Here is a 26117-nt window from a genome sequence, read left to right on the forward strand (position 1 = left end):
CTCTCCTGCTGAAAGCTGCTCTACCATGACCAGGCTGAGCTCATTCCTCCTGAGTGTTTCCTGTAAGATGTTCCATCCACCTCCTGAGTGGCTTCTCTTTTTAGGTTAAGAGGGAAAGTTTAAAATAATTGAGCATGTATGACAGCATAGTGATTATGTTTTCTTCCAGTTCTTAGCTCCGTTAGATGGGCAGAGGTCATCCTCCGTGGTGAGGATTGGTCCTGTGGGGACATTTTTAAGTGTTTACAGTGGAGAAAACCCTGACAAGATCCTGGATGACACGACTAAGCCAATAAGGTCTCCCTTGGGTTTCTTGGAAGAGTCGGCGTTTCCAAAAGCCAATTGGCTTGATTGTCCTTTTTCCTTTTCCTTTCCCCCTCATTCACACCTGACCCCCCTCTGGCTCTTCTCTGTTTCTCTGGAAAGGTTCCCTGAGTTTCAGTGGCAGGCTGCGAGAACCAAACCTGCCATCACGTGACCGCTGTTGCATAACCAGTACTCTCACAGATGCACGTCAGATGGTCACCACTGTGCTTCACATAACACTGCAGTCCACAGTTTAAACCTGTAGTGGACAGGATTGGAAATGATGATTAATCTTGTGATTTTATCGTACAGCAGCAACAAGCCTGTTGTTAAAGTGAACTGCAGCTCTTTCAGAAACACTCTATTGTAAATATAGATGAGATTAGGGGACATAATCCCTGTGACTGCAGAGGGATTCACTTCACTGTGGGTCGGTGCTGGCTGAGCGTTGCTGGAGGTACTGTAGCGCTCCCTCTCAGACATGTTCAGTGTAATGCTTGAAAACTGTTTCAGGTTTTATGGGGTGAAATGTGGAACTAATTTCCACTAGTGTTTGATTTAGCACAGTTTAAATCAAAGCTGCACTGATCAATACTTTCATGTGAATAATGTGTAAAGGAAATGTGTCAGTTGAAGTGATGAACCCACAGAAAAAGCTCACTTAACTCTGCAGCTCCCCTGAACTCTTTGATTGTTTTAGTTTGATGACACACAATTTTACCTTTTGGCTCATGTCTAACTGCAAATGACAGATAGAAACAGTTAGTGACGAGCTGGCGAACAAAGTTGAGAATCTCACAAGCTAGAGAGTCACATATTTCCCTCTGGAGTTGGTGAAGACTGAAACTTTGCTAAGAGATAAGAGTGAATGTCTGGATTTACAGTCATAAAACATGACTCCAAATGAATGTTGCTACTTGACTGCTGCAGGTCTATATTGGCAGTTGTTAGCTGTCAGTCATATGATGTTAAAAAGTGATAATATACTGTGTAACTGTTGTGTTTACAGTAGGGGTGTCACAATTTAGATTTTGAATAAAAAATAAATCAACTTAAAGGTGCAATATGTAAGAATTGTCCAGCATGAATTCATACTCCATATCAACAGAGTAACTTCTGCCTGCGGTCAACTGTATTCTGTTTATAAATCCATCACTGTATCTACTGTTAGCGCAGTTAGCCAAGCAGCTACCTGGAGAGTGTTGGTGTTTACACTGCTAGTGCAGGGGCTTAGGACCGCTGGGAGAAAAAAGTTTTCAGGCCCAGGGCTAGCTGATTAGCATGTATCTCTTCAACACATTACATAGATGTCTTTGACAAACTGTTGTTGCTGATGATGTTCTAAATTAAATGTCTTTATAGTGCAGCTTTAAATGTTGATCATTGAAATCAAAAGCAGGAGTCTTCTTTTTGTTTGTGTGTTGATCAGTTTGTGGAGTAAGTCACTGTTATCACATTCCAAATCATTTATTTCAGTTCACACTTGACCCCATGTAGCCTTTATTTTTAAAGAAGAATATGAAAATGTAAGTTGTCAGGCATAAAACCAGGGTTCTGCTGATCTACTGTATAAATCAAGAATGGATGGTGTATAGCCATCAGGGCTGTGTTTGTTTTTTATTTTATTATTTTTTAATAGAATATTAAATTGAATTGTGACCCAAAATCAAATCATGGATTTGGAGAATCTTGACACCCCTGGTTGCAATGTGGCCAACAAGTCAGTTATTGCATCTTTGAGTAAAGGGTTCTGATACTCCTCCTATCACTGAACAAAGGAGTGTATTGTTTGAACTTGTTTGAGGTTTTAACAGCGCGGAGGACTGGTACTGAGACAGAGAAACGTAGTTTAGCATCTAACCAGAAGCTGTCAGTTGTACAGTAATATAATCCAATGATTACATAAACTCCTGAACTTTTTCACCTGAAACAATTCTATTGTTTCAGGTGGCCTCTCGACTTGTGTTAGGCTCCTTGAGCTTCAAATCACAGGGAACAAAAGAACAACGTGGCAGCAGAGGAGAAATTAATCTTTCACAAGTTTCCATATGGTAGACCATTATATCTATTATAAAAGCTCTGGCTTGCAATGTCTTCCATTAATAGAGAGACGGCAAACATGGACCTGCACAGCACACGCATTATGCAACTCCCACTGGATCAGGACATGGATATAGAAAATGAATTATGTAAAACACTATTCTGACTGTAGTACAATGTGGCTTTGTTGTACACATGAAGCTAGTGTGTACACCGATGCTAGACTAATGTAATAGAAATGACGCTGAAGTGGAATCCTGCGTCTCTTCTGATCTTTCTGCTTTGTAAAAACATTATTGTCAAATAATGCAGCTGTCACATCAGTTAATTCAAATGACTTCAGTGTTGCAGAACATGTTGCTACGCCTGAAAGAAAATAACTCAGTTTGAATGAAATTAATGTCCACACATGGCTGCCATGACACGGCACGCATACAACTGGCACACAGCTGGACATATGTGTCAGAGCTGCAGGCTGCTGAGAAAGTCTTGTGACATATCATGATAACCATTACGGTACAGCTCTGAATGGGGGCGATGATTTGTTATTTGAAGTACCGCCTCCCCTCCCCCTCCTTCCTGTAGGTCATCTATCTGCAAACAAATGAGCGGCAGAGCGGTGTGGGCTACACAATGAGCAGTGGGTCATCCCTTCATGGCGACCCTGCCTCCCTCCCTCTGCCCGTCCTTCCCTCCGTCCTTCCCCTACAGGGCTTAACCCCATCCCCCAGCCCGCTGATCACGACACGGCACAGCCAGGAATGCAGGCCACCAAAGGGAGAACCTGGTAATCAGCGGTGACCCCTCCCCATCGTACCCCGCCCCAATCCTATCACTCCTCACCTCCTCCTCCTCCTCCTCCCACCTCTGTGGATCGCCTCTCATAAGCAAATATGCAACCATGTGATCTTGAAAACCTCGGGAGACACGAAAGCAGCACAGGGTGCGTGCTTTCCCCCTGCATTAGTGGCCGCGTGTTCATGTTCAGCCTCTATATGTGTGGCTGCATGTGTGTGTTGCGTGCATCCATGTGTATGTTAGTAGATGTGGGGGCGGTATGTGTGCATCGCGTGTTCATTTACCGCAGTGTTTGGGGGGGTGAAGGAGTTGAAACGTTCTATATTTACTCGCTGCCATTCACACTCTGCTGGAATAATTAACACACAAACACACTCACACACATACCGTATGCATGCACTGTGCTGTGTGTGGCTGCATGTGTGCATGCTGACACACACTCAGTGTCCTGCACATTGAGAAAACAAAAAAATGACCACTGCTGTGCAGAAGTGAGTTGTAGCTTGTTAGATTTGCAGGGTTGAATGATGGGTATTATTCTGTGTTTGTGGGGTCACGTGACGGCATGTAGTGCTGTGACAGGCTTAAAGATCTCCTCCACTCATGTATTCAGGCATACAAAAATATGAATATATAATATATATAACAATGGGACCTACTCCTTTTTCCTCATCAAAAATTCCACATTATATGAATATGTGGTACAACAGTTTAACTGCCGGACACAAGACGTCTCCTACTTCACTGCAGAGTCATTTCTCAGTGTGTGTGTACCGGAGGCGTCAAGTTTCCACATCACACTTGTGTCTGCTGAATACTGGAACAGGATTGGCTTCCAAACGATTTGTGATGTCACAAACTATGCACCGGTTCGCCTCTTAAAATCAGATTTTCAATGAGCAGCGACAAAATTTTAACTGTGAGCAGTGAATGTGGAAACAGCCTTCTAGTGTCAAACTCAAGAAGGAAAACACAGTTTGGACTGGAGGGGGGCTTTAATGCAGAGTAATGCTGTAATGTTTTTCATCAGTTTTTAGCTTGAATCGATACAAGACACCAGAACACACAAAATGATGATTTAAATTTGACTTACTAACCCTAAATCGTAGCGTAACGATGTAAATGTAAATAGCACTACTGGAAAAGCTAACATAGCCGCAGTAGATCTTCTCCCATGCAAACATTGAGTCAAAACATAATTTAACCTAAAAGCTAGTTGAACTCAGGCTGAACTGTGTTGGAAAAAAAGGAAAGAAATACAAAGAAAATGGGTTGCAGTTCTATTTGTAGTGGTTTACAAAAACAGAACACACACACATGCACACACAATTGTCACTACTGATCTGAATCCAGAGTGCTTTCTCTCCAGCTACAGTATCAGGAGCCTGAGCCGCACTTCCTGATTAGCTGCGAACATGTTCGTGAACAGATTAACACCTGAGCTGTGCAGAAAGTTTTAAAGAGCGCTGCAGTGACTTCAGACCTCCTGAGCACAGCGTGATGCTCAAAGAAGCTTATTTAAACACTGATGCAGGTGACACTGTCAGCTTTCTTTCTCAACTGTCTTTTCTATTATCACTTTTTATCAGTTGACTCATTGCAAAAGGTAATGATGAAATGCATTTTGTTTTTCACTGACGAGGGAAGAAGACAGTGGTCTTGTTGTTTGTCACTAAACAACAGTGGTGTCAGTAACTTAAACCACCAGAGAGGTCTACTACCACAAAGCAAGGTCAACGTTGTGTCAAATGCAGAGTAGTGGTTAAGTGACTCTTTACTACAAATTTAAAAACCAGGCAGTGTTCTGCAGGTCTAATATGAAGCGTGATTCCACAGCTGGAAAGCCTTTTTCTCATCTCAAGTGTATTCAGAAGCAGACATTTATGGAGACATGCCACGTTTTCCTAAGCAAAGACTAATGACAGCCGAGCAATTGGCATTTTCATCCAGTCAGTAAAGAATTTCTTTTTTTTTTTTTTAGTAAAGAATAGTGTGTGGCATTGGTTTATGCTACATACTTGTCCCCATACAAATAAACACTAAATTAATAAACATATTCATTTCCTACTGTACAGCCAAATTGAAATAACTTGTATGTCAAATATGCATTATGCATTCTTAGAAAATCAAATAATAAAGAATCCAGTGGCACAGCTGATCCAGTTGTTCAGTCACTGTCGACTTTCTGTTTGTGCACTGTTAGCTCACATAGTGGTCGGAGATAACAACCAAACTAAGAGAAAAAATGTAGAATGATCTGCACTAATGAGGCTTTGGATGACAAAAAGAATTGAACCCAGCAGACGGTGTTAACCAGCCGCAGTGTTCAGGCAGAACTCAGAATGTTCGAATCATGCAAACAGAGAGATGAATCACCAGTTTACTTTGTTGAAACACGGATTACAAGCAGGATAAGACACTTAACCAGGATTCAAGACTGCATGTAAATACACTCAACAACACAAGAGAAGTGTGACGTGTTCGGTGGCTGATGGCTGATGGCCTTCTCAGCCGTGAAAGTAAAAGTAATTCTTTGTTTTGCTCTCGTCCTCACTGCCTGCGTTCTGAATCAGTCCTGGCGTGGATCCAAAATAAACTGCGCTGCCTCCTCCCTCCTCTGTATGTCCAGTCTGGGCCATGTGTGTGAGGCGTGTCCTCTGATCGTCAGCATTAGCACAGTGGCTGAGGATGTCCAACACCACTGGGCTCTGTCACCGTGGCCCAGAACCCCCCCACCCCCTCACCCCTGGCTTAATACGCTGGGTTAATGCTGTCCAAATATAGCACTGTTTCATGATACAGACTGCTGCTTTTGTTATCCCATGTGACCTGAGCAGAGACACGTACTACAGTATGTGCTGTAAACAAACAAGTTCATTGTGATACACTACTACATACACTGCTCAGTCACTGGAATGCAAACAGTGGGTCATTATGAATGGTTTTTTATGAATGTTTTTAAGTCGATTGGTTAATTAACCTGTAACTACAGATATACCGACACTACTATTACTACTAACACTATATATCACTATAGCTTGTCAATGATGTCAAAGTCTGCACAACTCTGTTCTTCTAAAAATAACTGAGTGATGATGATCAGGAGATGGCGTTGGTTTTAACTGCAGCTCGTCTGTGTTAAGTAACATTTCAAATCCCAAATCTGTCCTGTGATTGGTTGCAAAAACTTCCCGTCTCCCCTGGCAGCACCATGAGTGTGTTGTTTTGTGATCAAGGGAACACGGCGGCCTGTAACAAGGCTCTGGAAACATGGCAGGAAAGCATGTAGGGTTTGGGCTGGAAATGTAAGCGGTACAAGCACAGAACATCCCAGCTAATCCTGTTGTAAATAGCACGATGGGACAAATTGAAAGCAGTCAAATATTTGATAAATATTTTCAGTGTGCTAAATGTTTTTGGGCCTCAGCCTCCAGTGAATTAAAGCCCTCTGTGAGATAAACCCCAGCATACCCAGGCCAAGTCTTGCTCTCTGTGGAGCAGTGTCAGTAAGCTTTATGCTGGAGGCTCCGTGATGAAGGCCGGGACCAGAGCCAAGATGGCCTCTGGGTCACAGTCCCAGGACTGAAGATTTGTCCTCTGAAAGTGTTGTGACAACTGGACTTTATTTGGTTGGGCGGGTCTATGTGGTGCTAAGACCTTGTCCCCAGAAAACTACATATATACTCCGAGAGGAAGCTACATTGCTGCCTTATTCTGGTTTTGTAAAACAGTCCACTGACGCTGTTGGACACATTGTGGAGAGTTTAAAAACAAATGATCAAGAATTGAACCAGAGATATCACCCTTTTTATTCCTGTCATTCTTCATCCTTTCCAAATCTGGTGCCTACATTACCCACAATGCAACTTTGCCAATGAGTGAGAGGCAATTTATCAGATTAAATGCAGCTTCCTCTGGAGCCACAAAAGACTTTAAACTATTTTTTTCATATATGCAGTAGTACTCGAGTTAACCAAGACCACAGTTTTCCTAATTCGAGATCCAAAGGATCAGGGAGGTTTTATCAAATTGTGGCTTCTCAGTGTTTGTCACATTGATAATGCTAGCTATATGGGCTGGGCTAATGTAAGCAAGTTTAAGGTTTTGTTGCTAATTTGACATAGTGGTCAAACCGTGTAATCACAACGACACATGATGCACACTGGCCCCAAAAACACTTTTTACTAAAAGCTGACATCATGAAAGAAGCTGTATTAAAACAGTTAATAGTGAACGTCTGCAGTGCACGTGCTCTTTGGGCTGTACAATGCAAACAATGCAAAAGATTCAGGAAATTTTATAACGTGAAGTTCAACTTTTTTGCCTTAATGCACGATAGAACAACATCCATGAGAACAAATGACATACTGACAAAGCTTTCTAGGTGGAACAAGAAGACTCGTACACGCAACAAGCAATACATCTGCAAGTCATCAGCCCAGCCATTTAGTGGTAAAGGGCTGAAACCTGGTGTTTCTACTGTATGTGCCCTCTCATTGTGTTAAAGCTTACTTCAACCTACCATTTCCTGATCGTTATTTAGTCACAACAACAGGTATTTAATGAGTTAGGTATTCATGTATTCACCCTCTGAAAATATTAGTCTCACAGTTTAGTTTAAATTATTTGGGATGAGACTCTTCTGCAGAGGATGGTGCATGACTGGAGGAGGCTAATCAATGAATGCCATATGACATGTGAAATGTCAGCTATAGGTGCTTTTTAATTATGTAATCAAGTTACGCACTCTTGATAATATCCTCATTGCTCTGTTACCAACTTCTACAGGAAAACATTACATTTTTAAATTTGTCTGCAAAAAGAAAAACATAAATAAAGCACCTAAAAAAACAGAACTGAGGAGGTCATGTGACTTGAACTTGATTTAGTCAAAGTCAAAGTTTTGTTACCTAAGCCTTTACTTGAGAGATTAATGATAGATGATGATGAATGGATTCAGCTGCCTCACTACCTTCTAGAGAAAACACCGTGCAATAAGAGAATGCCTCCAAAGGCAGCTGAAGTATGACGAACAGTCTGATTTTCAGGGTCACTGCTTGTTTGTCAGGTTTGATCTATCACCTCCAGTGCTGGGTTGACTGCTCACGCCTGTTAAGTCCTGCTTTCCATCACTGTACTGCAGCTCCAGATCAAAAAGCATGATTCAAATTTCCCTGAAATTTTGCAGAAATAGATTTAGGTGATGGCAACAAGTCAAATTTCTGTTGGAACAAGAGAAATTTCAGCCAGTGGATTATTCTGTTACTTTCCCTTTTTTAGATTGTTTCCTAGAAATGAAAAACGACTGTCATCTACAATCTACTGTTGTCTTTGTCAATTCTAAAAAAAATCTGCAAATTCTATTTTTTTCCAAAATGAACAAATGCAGACTTGATGGCTTTGACTTGAGAAGATTCAGAGTTCTGGTGGTTTCAGAGCATTTCATTGTTACAGTCAGAGCAAAACAGGGTATAAAAGTTGTTAACTGAAACTGCATTATTTACTTAACAAATAATTTGTTTGTTATCGATGTGTGGTGATGGTTTCTAACTTAAATGTCTTGAAAGCTGAACATACACTGTAAAAAATCGCTGTGAAATCCACGGTAATTTACTGTGTCTGGGAATAATAAATTACTGTATACTATTTCACAGTAGAATACTGTGTATTCAGTCAATCATGACAGCCAGGAAAAACTTGAACTACTGCTGTAGAAGAATCACAGTAGTGAAATATGTCCTGTAAAAAAGGACAATTACAAACAGTTTTTAATCACAGATACCATATTAAATCACAGTAAGAAATAATATACTGTATTAAATTACAGTGACAAACAATATACTGTAAATTCCCATGTGAAAGTATGACCTCACCAACTGTATTTGAAGGCAGCTTATGAAGTTTACCAATGCTAGAAATGACAAATGATCTTTAAAGGAATTGAATTGTATTTGAAACAGATTCCATTTCAAAGTGTCAGCAGAAAAATAGAAGTTATTGTGCAGAATGAAGTTGATGAAAAAGAAGAATGGTCTCATCTGGACTCATTTCATATGAGGCCAATTGGCGTTTTGCTGTTTGTTGTCCAGTAGCTGTGGAGCTCCATTATGCAGAGATGTATGCATGGGAAAGTCAAGCTGTTCCATTCAGCTCACTGGAAATGCCTCTGGGTGGTTGCTGGAGCGCTATTATGCCACATATATATGATGGCAGCGAGAATGTAAATTTTTCATTATGTACACTTGTGCCCGCTGAAGCTTGATAACAAGATCTGCTCTTTGTCCTCCTCTGGCCATTCAAGAGGCTTTGTGTTGGCCCACTTTCTCTGGATGGATTATGCCACTGACGCTGCTGCATACCTGTGGTTTCTGAGGTGTAAACTAGCAGAGTACAACAAACACAGCGCTGCCACAACACACACACACACACACACACATACAAAGATGGTGACAAAGGGTAGTGCTCATTTTTAGGCTGAAATGTTTTCACAGAATAAAAATCCAATGGACAGAGAGCACTGTGTTTTTACGTTACAACCTTTGTGTCCTCATGACCAGAAAATAATTATCACATGGATGTTGATGATACCTTTGTTTTCTAGAGATGGCAAAACACTTTGATCTTGACATGAACCAAAACTATGTTTTGGTGATCATTGGTTAAACATATGGATGCTTCCATGGTGGTAATCGACTGCAAAAGACAATACGATCACAGTAATCTATAGTGTAGTGACCAAACTAAGTAAAGGCACTGTAATATTATTGAGACTCATAATGTAATTATCAACACGTTCTCACTCCCAACTCGTTAAATATAGCAGCTTGGTCATGACTCTATGATGCTCTATTTACACCTCTAGTGTCAGTCTTGCACATGAAGAGCTCCACAGTCAAGTTAGCAATAAGACGTAATATGCAACATCTGTTTAGACTTTCAAAATAATTAGTGCTGACGACGGGTGAAAATAGTATGACTGACGACTTTTGGACTGTTAATAACATTGTCAAACACTGACGGTTCTCTTACTACTTGGTTAAGTTTAGGAAAAGATCATACATTGGGTTAAAATAACTGTTCAGTCTTGTATTGTAAATCATGTAACTGATGTAGCTCACACCACTTTCGTAAAGTATGTGACATCAGCTACGTCATTTTATGTAAGTTAACTTACTTGCATTACATTAATTAAAAACAAAACTACTCTTGGTCACAAACACAACGACCGGAGTGTAGGTCCTGTGAATGACCCATCAAACCACCCCTGACTCAGACTTTTAGAGGGGCGCTTCAAGAAGTGGCACTGGAGGGGTACCTACTTACCTTGCAGGGCATTTGAGAGATCACAGCCATGTAATCTTCAAGCTACATACTTGTAGCCAGTCAAAAAATTATCTGACCAATCAGCGTCCTTTGAGGAAATAGAGGCAGCAGCTACGGCCTTGTTTTGGATGTGACGTCAGTGAGAAGCGACTGCTAGCTTGTGAACAATTGCGATCCCTGAAGAGGTTAGCTTGAGTGATGCCATAGCAGCAGTTTCATCAGAACTGGACAACATTTCTTCGTTAAGAGAAGAGCAAAGAACGGCGCTGAAGGCTTGTCTTGATGGAAAAGATCTTTTGGCTCTTCTTCCGACGGGCCTTTGTGAGAGTTTGACTTAGCAGCTGGCACAGCTGGTAGAACTCCACTGTTGACCTGATTGGTTGGAGTTAGCCTGTGATAGACGGTTACAGACAGATGGTTCATCCAATCACTTTACAAGTATATTTTGAAAGCACCTGGCCTTTTCCAAACAGTTTCTATCGGCTCCTTCTCAGATGGATTTGTGAAACAAACACATGTGTGTGGGATCGCAAGTGAGCAAAGCACATTTAATTGAGATAAAATATTAAAAAAATTAGATAAATAAAAATTTAAATACTATACTACGAAATACACAGACTGCAAGTACTGACCATGCACTTTTGGCAGTTGATATTCAAAGAAAATGAGTATATAATATTGTGCCAACATGTGGATGCACAGATATATACGTTAATTCAACTGCTTGTAAACATGCGCTGTGCCCCCCTGTAAAATTCCAAATGAAATTTCATGAATGAGTCTCTTTTTCATCACAGACAGTTTATGATCACAGAATAATATCCGTACCCCTGTGTTATGACTGACGCATCTAGGAGTAGTTGACAGCTCCTGTGACAATGTACATTCATGGTGGTATTACCACGAGTGAACACAATCAAACAGGAAAACTCCCTTATTGTGAGACTGTTAGAGCACGCGCGTCGTCGGGGGGGTAGGGGGGCTGTGCCCCTGTAAAGCTGCAGGCCAGGGTTGTGAAGCAGTGAAAATGCCCGATGTTGCCCTTAGATTACTCTGTATTCTCAGTATTCTCTGACCAAGTGTGCAAAACTCTAAAATATTATATATGTAATATTATAATTACACAGAAAAACAATGAATCCTTACATTTAGGAGGCTGAAATCAGCTGATAACTGGTGCTTTTTGCTTGATACATGATTTAAATGATTTTTGTAGTGGGATCATTTTCTCTTGTTTGATCAATATAATAATTGCCTAGTGTCAGCACTAGATAGCATTTGTATATTTTATATGTGATAACTGATCACGGAGACAGACAGAGACCAGAGGGATGACAGCATCAGTATACAAGCTGTCCTGGAGCCAGTGCACCCCCAATTGTTTTTCTCCCAGCTGTGAGTCGCTCCTGCATCTCTCTATGGGACCACTCTCCAGCATATCTAACATATGTGATGCATTGCCAACTCCATTGACTCACCAGTATGTTAGATTATGTCACACATTGTTCTCAGCAGCCCTCTAGAAGTTGATCCAAAATGTATGTATGGGAATAAGGTCAGGGGTGTCCAACCAAAGCTGTGTCTCGTGTGAAGGTACAAGCCACGTCAGACTGCCCACACAAAGCCCATATGCTATCCAGTGTCTGCTCCGACACTCCTAACACCGCCCCTCAGATGGACTCCTTGTTAACCCCGTTTGCAGACAACAAAAGATCTGACCCAGAACCCAGTCACCCAATCATGTCATACATCACCTTCAGGGCCAAAGGTCATCGCGGGTCACAGCACAGTGCTCCCGCAGGGGTCAGAGATTAATGTGCTTGACCACTGCTCTCTTTCTCATGACATCACTGCAGCTCATCGTCTCACGTAATAGAAAGAGCAAATGGTTAGGATGATATTAGCCGGGCCTAACAGTTTATCTTATTATCATTTATCAGCTGATAATCTGTTGTCAGCTATGGATGTTCTCAGACAGACAGTCAACAATGTCTCAAAGTGATGTCTTCAAGCTGCTTTAGTATGACCAACAGTCATCAACTCCATATATATTGGTCTATATAAATAAGATTGATTCGATTTGATTTTGATATATCGGGCCATTTTTTCTTTTTTTGCAATAATCAAACTCAGTTTGACACATGGTGGTAAAGCAGGGCTGCCCAAACTGGCCATTAGATTCAGTTTGACCTGCCAGGTGTTCCTAGTAAAAAAGATATTAAACATTTATATTTAAATTAAATGAACCTAATGTCTATGCTGTCTTGATATTTATCAGGAAAAATACCCTTTTAATATGTAGGATACCTGATTACTAACCATTTTTCATAATAAAACATGACGTTAGAATATGTGCGTGCTTTAGGCATGTGTTCCACCATTAGAAGTGTTATTTCTAATCTTTTGATGTGGAGTTGTATGAGTTATTTATCTCTAGTCAGTGTATTACCTGCAGTAGATGACCGTCAGCTCTCCGTCCATGCAGCAGCATGTGGCACCGACAGGGAAGCAGAGCATTGTACTGCTAAACAGCACCAACAGCAAGACGTATTTTAGCCACCTGAAAGAAGGCACACCTAGAAAAATATACATCTGTTTAAGTGCACATTGTATTTGATGATTTTTGGTGCGTTATGTTGCCTCAGACAGCTCCTGAAAGTCCACCCCAAACAGCTGATCAAACAGCTGTGCTGTGCGAAGGAATACTGACATTGTGTGGTTGAGGGAATGTAGTCCAAAGGAAAGGCTGTCTGAGGCAATGTAAAGCGCCAAAAATGTTCAAAATAGCATACACTTAAACAGATGTATATCTTTTGAGATGGGTCCTCTTCAGGTGGCTAAAATACATCTTGCTGTTGATGCCGTTTAACAGAACAATGCTCTGCTTCCCTCCCCACACCAAAATACCACAACTATCACATTGAGTTACAGTTTTAGTCCTCCAAGGGAAAAAGTTTGGGCACCCCTGATGTTTGGTAACGCTGCCATGTTAAATTCTGTGCAACGTTCATGAGTTTTGCTTTAATTCAACTTGTTCTGAACCCTGTGAAGGCACAGAGATGACATTAATATCCTTTTTTGTGACATTGTAAACAAGAGGATTTCCTGTAACTCCAAAAGTTAAGCATTTAAGCTCAAATCTCTGAACTGTGTTGTCTGTGTGATGTCACATGTTACACTTGTTTAGGATGCACGTTCTTTAAGTGCACATAATTGTCTTGTGATCCTTGGAATGGAATTACACTTTGAAAAACATACATAACTTTTTCTACATGAGCAGTGACCCCTCCACTTATTCAAGCCACCAGCCTGCTAACCTCTCACATGCCCTGAGCACCAGAGCTGACTGGAAGGAGGAAAAAGTTATGATGTCAGCTGGGAGAAGGGAGAGTCCCATTAGGATGAGAACAGCTGGGCCACCAGCCAATGAGGGGCTGGGAGGGGAGGCAGAGGGGACCGGGGGAGGAGCTGGGGGAGTGGTGACACTGGCTGGGAGAGTGGAGGGGGGTTGGGCTGAGCTGAGCAGAGCAGGCAGTAAAGTGCAAACATGTAGTGACGCCTGAAGGAAGTGTCGCCTCATCTCACTTGAATGTGGCAAAAAAAAGCATCTCTGGGAAGACGGAAAGCTTTTCTCCAGCAGCTCCATCACTGTGTTTAGTCCACGTGTGAAAGCTGAACACAAACGCACTTGAATACATGTTTGGGCTTAATTTGATTTGTTAACCCTTGTCTTGTGTTGGCTGTTGGAGGACAGCAACCGACTGCCGTAGTTTTCCGTTAAATATAGTTTTTCTATTTTTCTTCCCATCGGTATTAAATTATTTAAACAATAACCCAGCCATATGCCACAAACAGGCCGTGCACATTTGATGAAGATGACAAGATACAGAAATAAGTTTAAAGCGTTGCTATAACGCCATATAAGAAAATATTGAATGTTTTGTATGTATCAACCACACATGAAAATACATGTTTGTTCTTTGTGTGTTTGCCAAAAAGTACTCAAAACACAATACCAGTGTGTAGAAAGAAGTATTACACATTTCAGAATATAATATTATGAATATTGTTAATTGTTGGTGCATTAATGTGTTCATAACTGTAATGTTGAAGGGGGTAGAGGTAGTTTAACTACTTTATCGTTCATCTGCTGGGTAGCTTGTGAATTTCCCCTGTGGATCAACAGAGCTTTATCTTAATCTAAATTTTCACAAAGTAATTTATTTGTTGATTATATTCTGTATTATTAAACTAAATCTGAAAAGAAACGAGTCACTAAAGTAAATGTAGTGGAGTAAAAATTGCAATTATCAAGTCTGAAATGAACTTTTTGTAAAGTAGTAATTAAAATGAAACAGTGGTGTTAAACATGTCAGAGACTAATGTCACAGAGTGCTCAGTGTTGCAGCTTTAGGACTGCAGTGTTTTTCTGTTGTAGTCTATATCAGTGATGTGCTGATTTCATAGAAACATGATGTGCACAGGTTAGACAGAATTAAAGGTCTGGATTTGGTTGAATTAGACTTTCAGATTGCATGTGATGAATGTTTAATGAGCTGGGAGCGGGCTGCATGCGGCGTCTTTAGCGTGCTAAACATAAGACAATCTGACAGTCACAGCAGTGCTTTGCAAACATTATCACAGGACTAAAAATCTGTCTGCCTCTCCCCACCTCCACCACCACCCTCCCTCCCCGTCTGTCCCTTTGTACAGTCACCCTGAACAGTCGGAACGGAGCCACTTCGGCCGGCACCAATGATGGCGACAGTAAAACAGCAGGATCGGTGGAGACCAAGATTCCTGAAGGCGATCTTCTGCTGCAGGTAAGAACTCAAGCTGTATTTATTGTTATTTTAACTCAAACTGTCATATTATTCAAGGATGGTGACTGTTGATAGGCAGCAACACTGATTTAATGTGTCTGTCTGCTCTAGTGTTTTTTTATCTTCCTGACAAGTGCCCAAAATCTATTTAGGCCAATGACAGAAGCTGATGCTCAGAGAAGCTTACCACTCAATATGACTGTCACAGTCTGCTGTGACCTCATCAAACATTGGTCTGCTCTTTAGTTAAGCATGTCACTGCTCAGCTGGTGGGTAGAGTTAAAGAGTTATATGTTTGGGGGAACATTTTAAAGAATTCCTGCTGAAAAATGTATTCTTCTGAACAGAAATGTGATAGTTCAAGGGTTCAAGATTTGTGATTAAAAGAGCAAATTTCCATTTATTAGTCCCAAAATCACGTCTAGATATAATTTCAATTTAATATCATATCATTATTATTATATTTTAGACAGTAGTGTGTGACAAACAGGTGTTTTCCTGTGCCCATGACAGTGCCCCATGCAGAAAACAAAAAGGACACACAGACACAGGTTTTGTGATCTGACAGGATGACAACTTTTACCTATATCTGCCAAACTGTCACAAATTACTGTTGAGAAATGAATAGGATTTATGGCGTGACAATAATGTTAATGTTAATGTAATGTTTGGTCAGGTTTAGGCACAAAAAGGTTAAATCAGAGGGGAAATGTGGTTTGGGGTTAAATAGACTACATATAGAGGAGATTTGTTTTTTAATGGTGACAATATGAACCACTTGGTTAAATGGAAAGTTCACTCAAAATCAAATATATATTTTTCTTTTTAGTGCTATTCCTCCATCTAGATTTGGGTTTTTTTGCGAGTTGCAGAGTGTGAGCCTCGGTGCTCACAGGAAGGGCAGGAAGGAGGCAACAGCGTGGGGTGAAGATGGTGACAGTTTTATTTACCAGCCGGCAGACACAAAAACAGATAAACAGAAAGGAACAGCCGTCGCGGCTGAGGGTAACGCGGCCAAGGGGAATAACTGCCTGCCGTCTCCTGTCGTCTGTGGTGCTCGGTCCTCTCCCAGGACCCAGCCTACTGCAAGAGACCAGAACCAGGTTACAAGCGTGCTTATATTGGTGATTGATTACCTGATTCTGTCCAGCTGTCTGAGCACCGGCTGAGCCACTCCTCCCTCTCCTCCAGCAGCCGGCGCCTCAACCACACCCCACTGCCACACAGAGTTTTGGAGATATCAGCTGTACAGATGTCAGCCTTCCATCCAATATAATGGAACTGGACAGCGCCCGGGTTGTGCTGCTCGGAGCGCCGAAACAATACATTTGACTCAATAACTCAACAGCAATGTCTGTTTACAGACCTCATGACCCGGTTACTCAAGATAGACACAAAGAAGACCTTGTTGTGAGCTTCCTGCAGGAACTTCTCCTTTCTTATCATCCAGGCCTACACACAAGCATGCATCTAGTCATGGATGAGAGGCTAGCTAACTAAGCTAACTCAGCTAGCTAGTGTCACAGCTCAGACCTTATCACCGAATGACCCCATGCTCTTGTGTCTGAATGGGAGCAAAGCCCTGCAGCAGGTTCTGCAAAACCTGAAACCAGAGGAGTAGACGCTGACACATGGATGTAAGGTTCAGGTGTCTGCATACATCTGGTCATAGAATTATAAGCAATAAAGCCAAGAGGAATAAAGACGACATTATGTTTAAGAAATGTAACACTGAATACTGAGTGTGGTTTCCTAAACATGTTTGTAAAGAGCTGCTCCACAGGGCTATCAGCTGTAATGTGACAACATTTGGATCAAATAAAATCCAATTAATCGTCATGAATGAATCGTCTCTCTCGTAAAACCTGCGTCCGTTTGAAAATCTTGTACTTTTGGAATTTCAGGTCACGGTTCAGCTTTTTAAGAAAAGGCAACCATCAGACCTGTTTTCCATTCCAGCTGAACCGGGGTAAAATCTCTCCTGGTTCACGGCGGTTTGGTGCCCTCTGTACTGTATGTGTGATTGAGTGGAGCGCGAGCTCACTGGCTGCCAGATCTTTTTGGGATCTGCTGGAGTCATTGATTTTCCAGTCCAGTTCCTCCCAATGTGCATTACACTGGCATTCCAGCAGAGGAGAGGAAACAGCCTGGCCGCCATACACCGACCCTACCAGGGAGGTTTAATTATTATGATAAGCCTACATTTCCCCAGCTTGTTGGTAATGAGAAATGAAAGCTCATTTGGAGAAAAAGAGGGTGAGTGTTCCACAGGGGATCTTCCTCCTCCTCCTAATCGTCGAGATGAGAGGGGAGATGGACTGCGAGCAGTTCACAGGCTGAGGAATGTCAGGTTTATTTCTGAAGTCTGAGCTGGTTTCTCTGCTGTTCCTCACATCAGACGGTGGTGAATTATAGAGGAGCTGTGAGCCTATCCATTATTCACGCTCAGAAAATGGAGGAATCATGGCAGAACGTCTTAATTGTGCTTTGACTTTTCAGTCATTATTTCAGAAATAAACACAAGCTGAGTCGAGTCATTTCCGACCACGACTGATAGCAACCTGCTCTAACCATGTAGAACGACCTTTGTGTTTTCTTTCTTTTCTGTTTTAGAGCTAAATTTGCGAGCCATTGCTCTTCTTTTGCTCACACTCATGACTGAATCGAATCATTTGCAGCCGGGAGGTTAATGAGTGCACATGAGTAGACTATCTGGTATTAAAAGACATGGCCTCATTCTGACGGTTGCACAGGCTTTCACATCACATCGGGGTCCAGCAGCAACACAGCAATTCACAATTTCCCTGACTTTGAACAAACTTTGTGGGAAATTAGTGGGAGCAGCAAGAGTGATTAACTCAATGAAACCTTCATGTCGTAAGACAGAATGTATTATCTGTTACTGTGGAAGACTCAACCTTGACATTTGTGTGTTTGTGTTTACTGTGGATGAAGCGTGGCAGATAATTGTGGTGAATCACTGGTCCCCCCCTGTGGGCTGATTTGGGAAGGAGATGACTGTGCTTCTGTGTGTGGCTGTGTGGGGACAGTTGTGTGTACGTGTGTGTAGTGAGTCTGTTTGTTTACGAAAACGTCTCCGTACCGGGGGGAGGGCGTGTGTGCGCTAAGTGAGGTGGAAATGTTGGACCAGCTGTTCCCCTTTGTGGAGAAACAATGATTGTGCTCTGTTTCACTGGACATGCTTCCTCGTTTTTCACACTCCTTTCCTTTCCTTTCCTTTCCTTTCCTTTCCTTTCCTTTCCTTTCCTTTCCTTTCCTCCATCCTATTTCCTTTAGTGATGCAGTTATTTTACTGTAGATCTGTCATCTAGCTCGATCCATCACAAACCTAACTATCCACGCCGAACAACAACTGCAGCTGTAGAAAACAAATGGAGGAAGCTTTTTCTATTTTTTTATTTCATAGACATAGAAGACACAACCTGTTGGAGCGTCCCTAGTGTAAGCTACAGCCACCCCTGCATTAAACAGAGAGGTGTGTCTGTTATTTAGCCTAGCTTCAGTGAAATGAACAGGGTGAACAACATATTAGAAACATTGTTTAAACCATCAATCTGTCATTGTTTCCAAACCAAATCCTCCAAAATGATCAGAAAATGTGATCAACAATATAGTTTCAATAATTACATATTCATGAAGGCAGAATTTAGAGCATGACTGTTTTTAGACCGCATTAGTTTGAGCTCAGTGTATCTAATGAACTGGAAGCTGATGTATTTATATTAGTCACCATTGTTTTTCCATGCCTCGGCGCTGACAACAGCTGTGGCCAGAGGCATCAAGTGTTCAGGCTTTTCATACATCCACCCATCCCATCCTCATGAAGCTGATATCTGAGGAACGCCTTTTTTTTTTTTCCTTCAAAGACTTCACTGCAGATATTATGAGTCTAGACAGACATGGATGTAAACTGCAACTTGTGCTAGTGGAGTCACCCCCACGAGGAGGGATTTTCTAAAGCTTTCATGAAAAAAACACTTGTTGCAGCCTATTTATGCTGGAAATATGAGAGCAAAGCTGCAAAATGTTACCTGCTGAATGTGAGACTGTAGTAATCTGATGTTTGCTGTGTTGCAACGCACATTATGTAGAAATCTGCAATACAAATGTAGGATCAACTTGCATCAGGATCACTCGCACACCCCTCTCATATCCAACGTTTTGGTCATTGGGCGTCAGGTAAATGTTGCTGACACCAACATAATAAAGACAACTTTTGACAATTAAATTCTGCTTTTCCATTCTCGTACACAAAGAGAGATAATTGTGCTAAATCATTTGCAAGACGCAATGTCTCTGCTAACTGTGTTTGTACTTGCTTTGTTTGACCCGCAGGCTCTCAATGGTTTTGTCATGGTCATCACTGCCGGTGGGATCATCTTCTACTCCTCACACACCATCCAGGACTACCTGGGCTTCCACCAGGTACTGTAGCACTACCAGTCTTTCTATACCTCAGACTTCTAATCACCTCAAATCACTGATAACATAATTAGAAATAGAAATGGAAACAGTACCCCAAGGTACGGGGACCGTGAAATCCCCACTGTGGTCTCTCCAGAGCTCGTACACCACGGACACCTGCGGCTTTACTTACAGTCTGTGTATAATAGCTCAGCCTCTGAGGAAAGGCTGAGGTGTTGCTAACTTCAGAAGACTCTGGATGATGGATGACTGTGATGAGCATGCAGAGGGAGAGATGACTGACAGATACAGCAAAGAACAATGCTTACTTTTATTACTGTATAACCAGACTGAGTGGAATCAGTGGTGACACAGACTTCAAAATAAAAGTCACTCAGTAACAGTGTCTCCTTTTGTTATAAGTTTCATGATGATTGATCATTTCTACTTTTGGTAATGAGCTGAGCTGCACCAACTCAAAGTAGCAGAGGGAATGAGAATGTATTAAATTTGAAGTCATTATATTTAAAAGAGGTACAAAACTATAGAGACACACATGTTATGACACTAAACATCTCGAGGCTCTGTTCTAGGAGCTGATAGATGGGTCTGGATGGATGGCTTGCGTGCAGCATCAGCTGGGAGCGGCTCAGGGGTCTTGTTTGATCCATTGGTCTCCTCCCTGCATGGTGCAGAGTCAGAGGCTCGTACAACTGCAGGAACACCCGACCTATTTATAGCTTGGCCTTTTTACAAACCAGCAGGCACAGCAGTGGGCTGCAGTGAGCAGCACACACTGAGACTCTGAACAGATGAGTGCACCTGTGCTATGACTTTTAGGAACAATACAAAAGTGAAATTTGCTTTTGAACACAGTGTTTTCAAGAAGTAAGCCTACAGGGAGAGTTTCCTCATACATGCTGCTGGAGCTGACACACCGATGTGACTAGAGCTGCTAACACTGTGGCTGCTGCCACAACTACTACCTCTGATAGCACTACCGCTGTGACTGCAAACACAGTGGAGTGGCACCCCCAGGTAACTAGTTACTATTCCAAAGCAACCCACCAGAATCTCTACCAGACACAACCCAAAATGCCCTAGAAACCACCAAGCATTAATGCAGCCAACTACACAACACGTTAACAATCATTTGGTAATGACTTTGCTCTGTAGCAACACCCTGTTGCAACTATGAGGCTGTTCAGACCTGGTATTATTATCCATCATGAGTGATCCGATCACAACTGGACAGCTGTAGTACAGATGTGAACACCCCCAAGATGCATTGAGGACACATTTGAGATCCGATCATTTATTTTCTATGACCTACCAAGACAACCAGCTATAGAGACGTCTAGATATTCTAGAAGCATTTTTTGTTATACTTGTAGAAAATCTCTTAAAATCCTTACGGCAATCAAATGCTCTGACAAATAAAAAATAAAAAACTACTGTAATAAGGCTATAATAAGCCCATGTATGCCGCCCGCTTAAGAAAACATTGGAAAGGCTTCCTGTCTGTCTACCTACATACCTGCCTGCCTGCTACTGTGCACTTGTGCACTTCTGCATATGACCGGGGCCTTTCACAGGGCTAGGTGGATATATTACTAATGCTATCAGAGAGGTAGGGGCACACACCCCCAAGCCTAATAAAGGAGCCACTTCATGTTAGTATGAAGCACACAGCCCCTAACAACAGAGCTGCAGCAGTGGCAACATCCTGTATGTCTCCACTTGCATGTAACTTTTCAAAACTTTCTTGTTGTCTTTCCTCAGACGGATGTTATGCACCAGAGTGTGTATGAGCTGGTCCATACAGAGGACCAGCAGGAGCTCAGGAGAAACTTGCACTGGGCTTTGAATCCTCCTCCTGCTGCTGCATCTGCCATCACCCAGGACTCCCCCGAAGGTAATCACTCTCTCCTCCTACATGGGTCTACTATTAGGACCATAGCAAGACTGAGGGATCGTGTCTGCACTGAAGACAGGTTTATTAACTGAAACACACTCTCACAGAAAAAAATATACAACATAGCAGAGATGATTGTATATTTACAAGGGAGTTGTTTTTGTGCTGTTACATCTGTACACTTTGTAAGGATTTATTGATTTGATCATCCTCTGCAGAACATTTGCAGTAATTGGGCATAACTGCAAACATTTACAGGTTATGCAGGCACTGGTTGAATGCATTGACCTGGAAGTTATACATCCCAGTGGCGGCCGTACGTTAAACATTGCTGTGACCTGGTACAGTGTTCACGAAAGCACTAACTGAGCTGCCCCGCACAGTCTGTGTGAACATACATTTGGGCATCAATATCAGACGATTAAGTAGACACAGTTTAGGCATTAAGCTTTAAGACCATCCCGGGGTCAGGTCACATGACCCTGTAATCTTCACTGTGGCTTATGAGGTGAAGTGGTCCCAGATCTGTATTTGGGTTTTAAGATGCTTATGTTTATGTGCTTTGGTTCTGAGCAATGCGTTTAGGGTAAGACCCACAGCCTTGACACAACTAACCCACTGCTGCACTGACCACTGTTGACAGTCTCCTGTTTCACTGCCACAAATGCTGTCAGCTGGTGTGTTGAGGTACAGATGGCTCCAGGCCTCATTACATAAGTACATTATACAATTGAGGGCAGCTGATGACGTGAAACAATGTTAAAGTATACTTATACTTACATTTTTATTAGCAGCTGTGTGTGGTTTGAGGCACTGCACAGCAGATTTTGCTGTACGATGATAACAAAAAGTCGAACATTCGCTTGCTCCAGCTTCTTAAACGTGAGGATTTCATAATTTTCTTTGTCATATATGATATTAAATGAAGAGTCTGTAAAGTCTGTAGCTTTTGTAATGTGACATGTGTCACAAGGAATCTGATCAATCTTGTGGACACAGTGTTGCAGATACAGAGAGACTCGAAGCTGTGCAGGATTGTTATTTCACTGCGCTTTTCACACAGAACCCTCAGATTAAACTGACTTAACTTTACAGTATACTCACTACTTATAGTCATTGTCACTGACATCAGCTCATATTTTTTGTAAAAACAGAGATGGAACCGGACAGCAGCTCGGCTGTGGTCAGCTACAACCCTGAGCAGCTTCCCCCTGAGAACTCTTCCTTCCTGGAGAGGAGCTTTGTGTGTCGCTTTCGCTGCCTTCTGGACAACTCCTCAGGATTTCTGGTAGGTTAAACACGTGAATGTACTTGTACTTACTACGAGTGTGGTTAAGGTGTGTCAACCAGCGAGAAAATGACTGTTGTTGCTAAAGCATCAGAGATATCAGGACAGGTGAATTATATTGAGAGAGGAGCAAAGAACAGCACTGGAGGCTTTTCTGGATGGAAACAATATTTTCATTCTCGTGACTGACTTTGGTAAGAGTTTGATTACCAACCAAATCCGCTGATGGTAGCGGTCTCCGGCTGTTAACCAGATTGGTTAAAGTTAGCCTGTGATAGACGGATAGCATGTGATAGCATTTTTTCAAACTGTGTGCCCTTTTTAAAATAGTTTCTAAGGGCGGCTTCCCAGATTGTTCTGTGTAAAAAAAATCATCTGGATCTTCACTCCAGAGTCCACCCCCACATCATTTCCCACCTGAGATTTCCACCTGCTTCCACAGATGTACTTTCCCACTCATGTCTGATAACTCCGTCCGACAACAAGGTTCTGTAGAAATTCATCTTCACTTGTGTAAACGGTAAATGACACACATGTGGTTCCTATAGATAATAGAGAAAAGTTACAGAGGGGAGAGAGAGGTAAGACAAGGTTAAAGAGTGAATTCCTGGATATTTAATGTTCATCGACAATTTGTTGTGGTTGTGAAAGTCTACACATTATACAAGTGTTTAAATGGTAGAATTGGTGTGTCACAATATACACATACATTGCTGGATGATTAATAATGATGCAGGTTAGCAACAGTGATAAAGAGCATGTATTCTTTTGCATTTCGACCCCGTGCGTCATTGGACACTCATGGTGTTCATTCCTACTTTAGTAGGTTTCAGTGTAGCCTGTAGGAAAAACTCTCACGTCCTGTCAGTGGGGTTCCCCTGGGCAGACAGGGTTCATAGATGCATTTTTATGAGGGTGGGGAGGAACATGCTTTTTGCAGGTTGCTGGTGGCGCCCATGTCTCTGCACATAAAAGTGCTGGAAGTGCCCACAGTATGGAAGGTGATTCAACATTTTGCCCTGCTGCTGTGGAATTATCACATTTTGATTCGTACAGACAACAAAACAGCAGCAGGTTACATAAATTGCCTAGAGGAGTGAGCTCAGCTCAGCTTCTCTGCATAGCCAGACAGCTATTGTTCTAACTCTCCATCAGAGTGGTGTACACGCCTAGTAAATTGAACACAGCAGCCTCTCGGCACACGGAGAGCTTTTCAGTTGTCTACTCTGCTCTTTACTTGACTGTTACAGTGTGTAACCATTGTTTCTGCTTCTCAGTAGGCTTTATTTTTCCCCCAGTGTCATTACCTCAACAGGTGTTGTAGTGTTTCTGTGCCACATGTCGACAGTGATGGATTGTGATGTGATGCGCTGTTGCTTTATGACACATTGACAGAGTCTGGACTGGTTATTGTTGTATGTGAAGTCAGTGTGTGTTTGTGCTTGTGAGTGCCAGACGGACCCTTTGAGTCATGGACATCCTGCTATGCCCTTATCCAAGTAGACAAAGCCATAAAGGGCGAACCCTTTACATAAAAGTACATTAGTTACATAACTCCAAATTCTATAATAATAATAATAATAATAATAATAATAATAATAACATTCAGTTTATTTGTATAGCACTTCAAAATCAGTGTGACAAAGTGCTTCACAATAAACACAAAAACACAATTATAAAATACAAAGTAATAAAAGAGAAATAGAACTAATGACAACGGATGATTAAAATCATCCAAATAAAAAGTTTAAAAAAACAATGGGTGCGTTCAGAGAGAGCTGTGCAAGACTTAAGTGCAATGTCAAGAATAAAATACAGTGTAACTGAAAAGAAAAAAGAAACCTAACATTTTAAACACCTTTATACTTTATACCCTTCAATAAAAGTAAGTATTTAAAAGTGATTTAAAAGAGGACACTGATGTAGCCAGCTGTAGTTCCGCAGGCAGGTTGTTCCACAGCCGAGGAGCCCGAACAGCAAACACTCGGTCCCCTCACTCAGTATATCACACACTTTGGCGTTTAAAGGGCTCCCTGCTTTGCTTTAGTCCTTAAAGGTTTAAAAGATAGTTTGCAGTATATTATGTGTGAGGACTGATATGGAGACATTGTTTTCAAGCTACAATTTAGCAAATGATGCGAGCTTTATGAATATATGGAGTACATGGCTGAACACCAGGGAACCAGATCACACTGAAGGACTTGGGTATCATATAAATTCAGTTCATTAGTGGGGTTGTATGCGGGTGTATTTTCCTAAAAGTCACATTTATTGTGATAGCCATGGAAATATGTCAAACTAATGCCTTGAAATGATAACTGCCAATGTTGGATTGTTATGTAAAAGTAAATGAAGCTACTGTGTGGCTGAGTGAGGTCCTCTCAGATACTCACACGTTTAACGGACTTACATGAGAGACAGCCTTTTCAAGCTTCATTTTGTTCTTTTCTTTACAGGCTTTGAACATCCAGGGCAGACTGAAGTTTCTGCATGGACAGAACCAGCGTCAAGAAAACGGAGGAAAGGTCCTGTCACAGCTCGCACTTTTTGCCATTGCGACTCCTCTGCAGCCTCCATCCATCCTGGAGATCAGGACCAAGAACATGATCTTCAGAACTAAACACAAGCTGGACTTCACACCTCTGGCCTGTGATGCAAAGTAATCACACACATACACACTCCATACACAGCTGTATACACAGCTCCTTTGTGTCCTCGATTACATTATTGATTTTTTGTGAAGATAAAGCAATAGCACCAGGACTTAATGTCACATTCATGTAGTAGAAGCTTCATACTTGATTGAATTAGCATGTAATCATTTAGAGATCATTCACTAGATATGGATGTAAGCTGTTCTGTGTACCATGAACAATGTTATTTTTTCATGTACAGGGGGAAGATAGTGCTGGGGTACACGGAGGCTGAACTGCGGGTACGAGGATCTGGCTATCAGTTCATCCACGCAGCTGACATGTTGTACTGCGCAGAGAACCATGTCAGAAGTAAGTTGCATTGATGCACCCCGAATCTCTGTTGCATCGCTCTCCCTTCTTTCCTGTCATCACTCCAATGGCTCTTTCAAATAAATTCTAATAGAATGTCAAAAGAAAAGAAATGTGAGGTCTATTTCCATGTTATCTTAAAGAAGTAAGCCTTGCAAACAAGTTATTCTGAAGACCATGCTATTCTCCACTCA

At 41.7% G+C, this 26117-nt stretch overlaps 1 protein-coding gene across 1 annotated transcript in view; it reads left to right on the forward strand.

Annotated features, from left to right (window-relative positions):
- LOC311262201 (aryl hydrocarbon receptor-like) overlaps positions 1-26117 on the forward strand; it is a 46747-nt gene that overhangs the window by 10358 nt on the left and 10272 nt on the right. The window contains exons 3-8 of the mRNA XM_084361444.1: positions 15181-15290; positions 19647-19736; positions 21498-21630; positions 22785-22918; positions 25375-25577; positions 25814-25923. Of these exons, the coding sequence (XP_084217570.1) occupies positions 15181-15290; positions 19647-19736; positions 21498-21630; positions 22785-22918; positions 25375-25577; positions 25814-25923 (780 nt within the window). The remainder of the gene's footprint in view (positions 1-15180; positions 15291-19646; positions 19737-21497; positions 21631-22784; positions 22919-25374; positions 25578-25813; positions 25924-26117) is intronic.

This window comes from Pagrus pagrus (assembly GCF_965226575.1).
Source record: "Pagrus pagrus genome assembly, chromosome: 9".
In the NCBI taxonomy this organism is placed as follows: Eukaryota; Metazoa; Chordata; class Actinopteri; order Spariformes; family Sparidae; genus Pagrus; species Pagrus pagrus.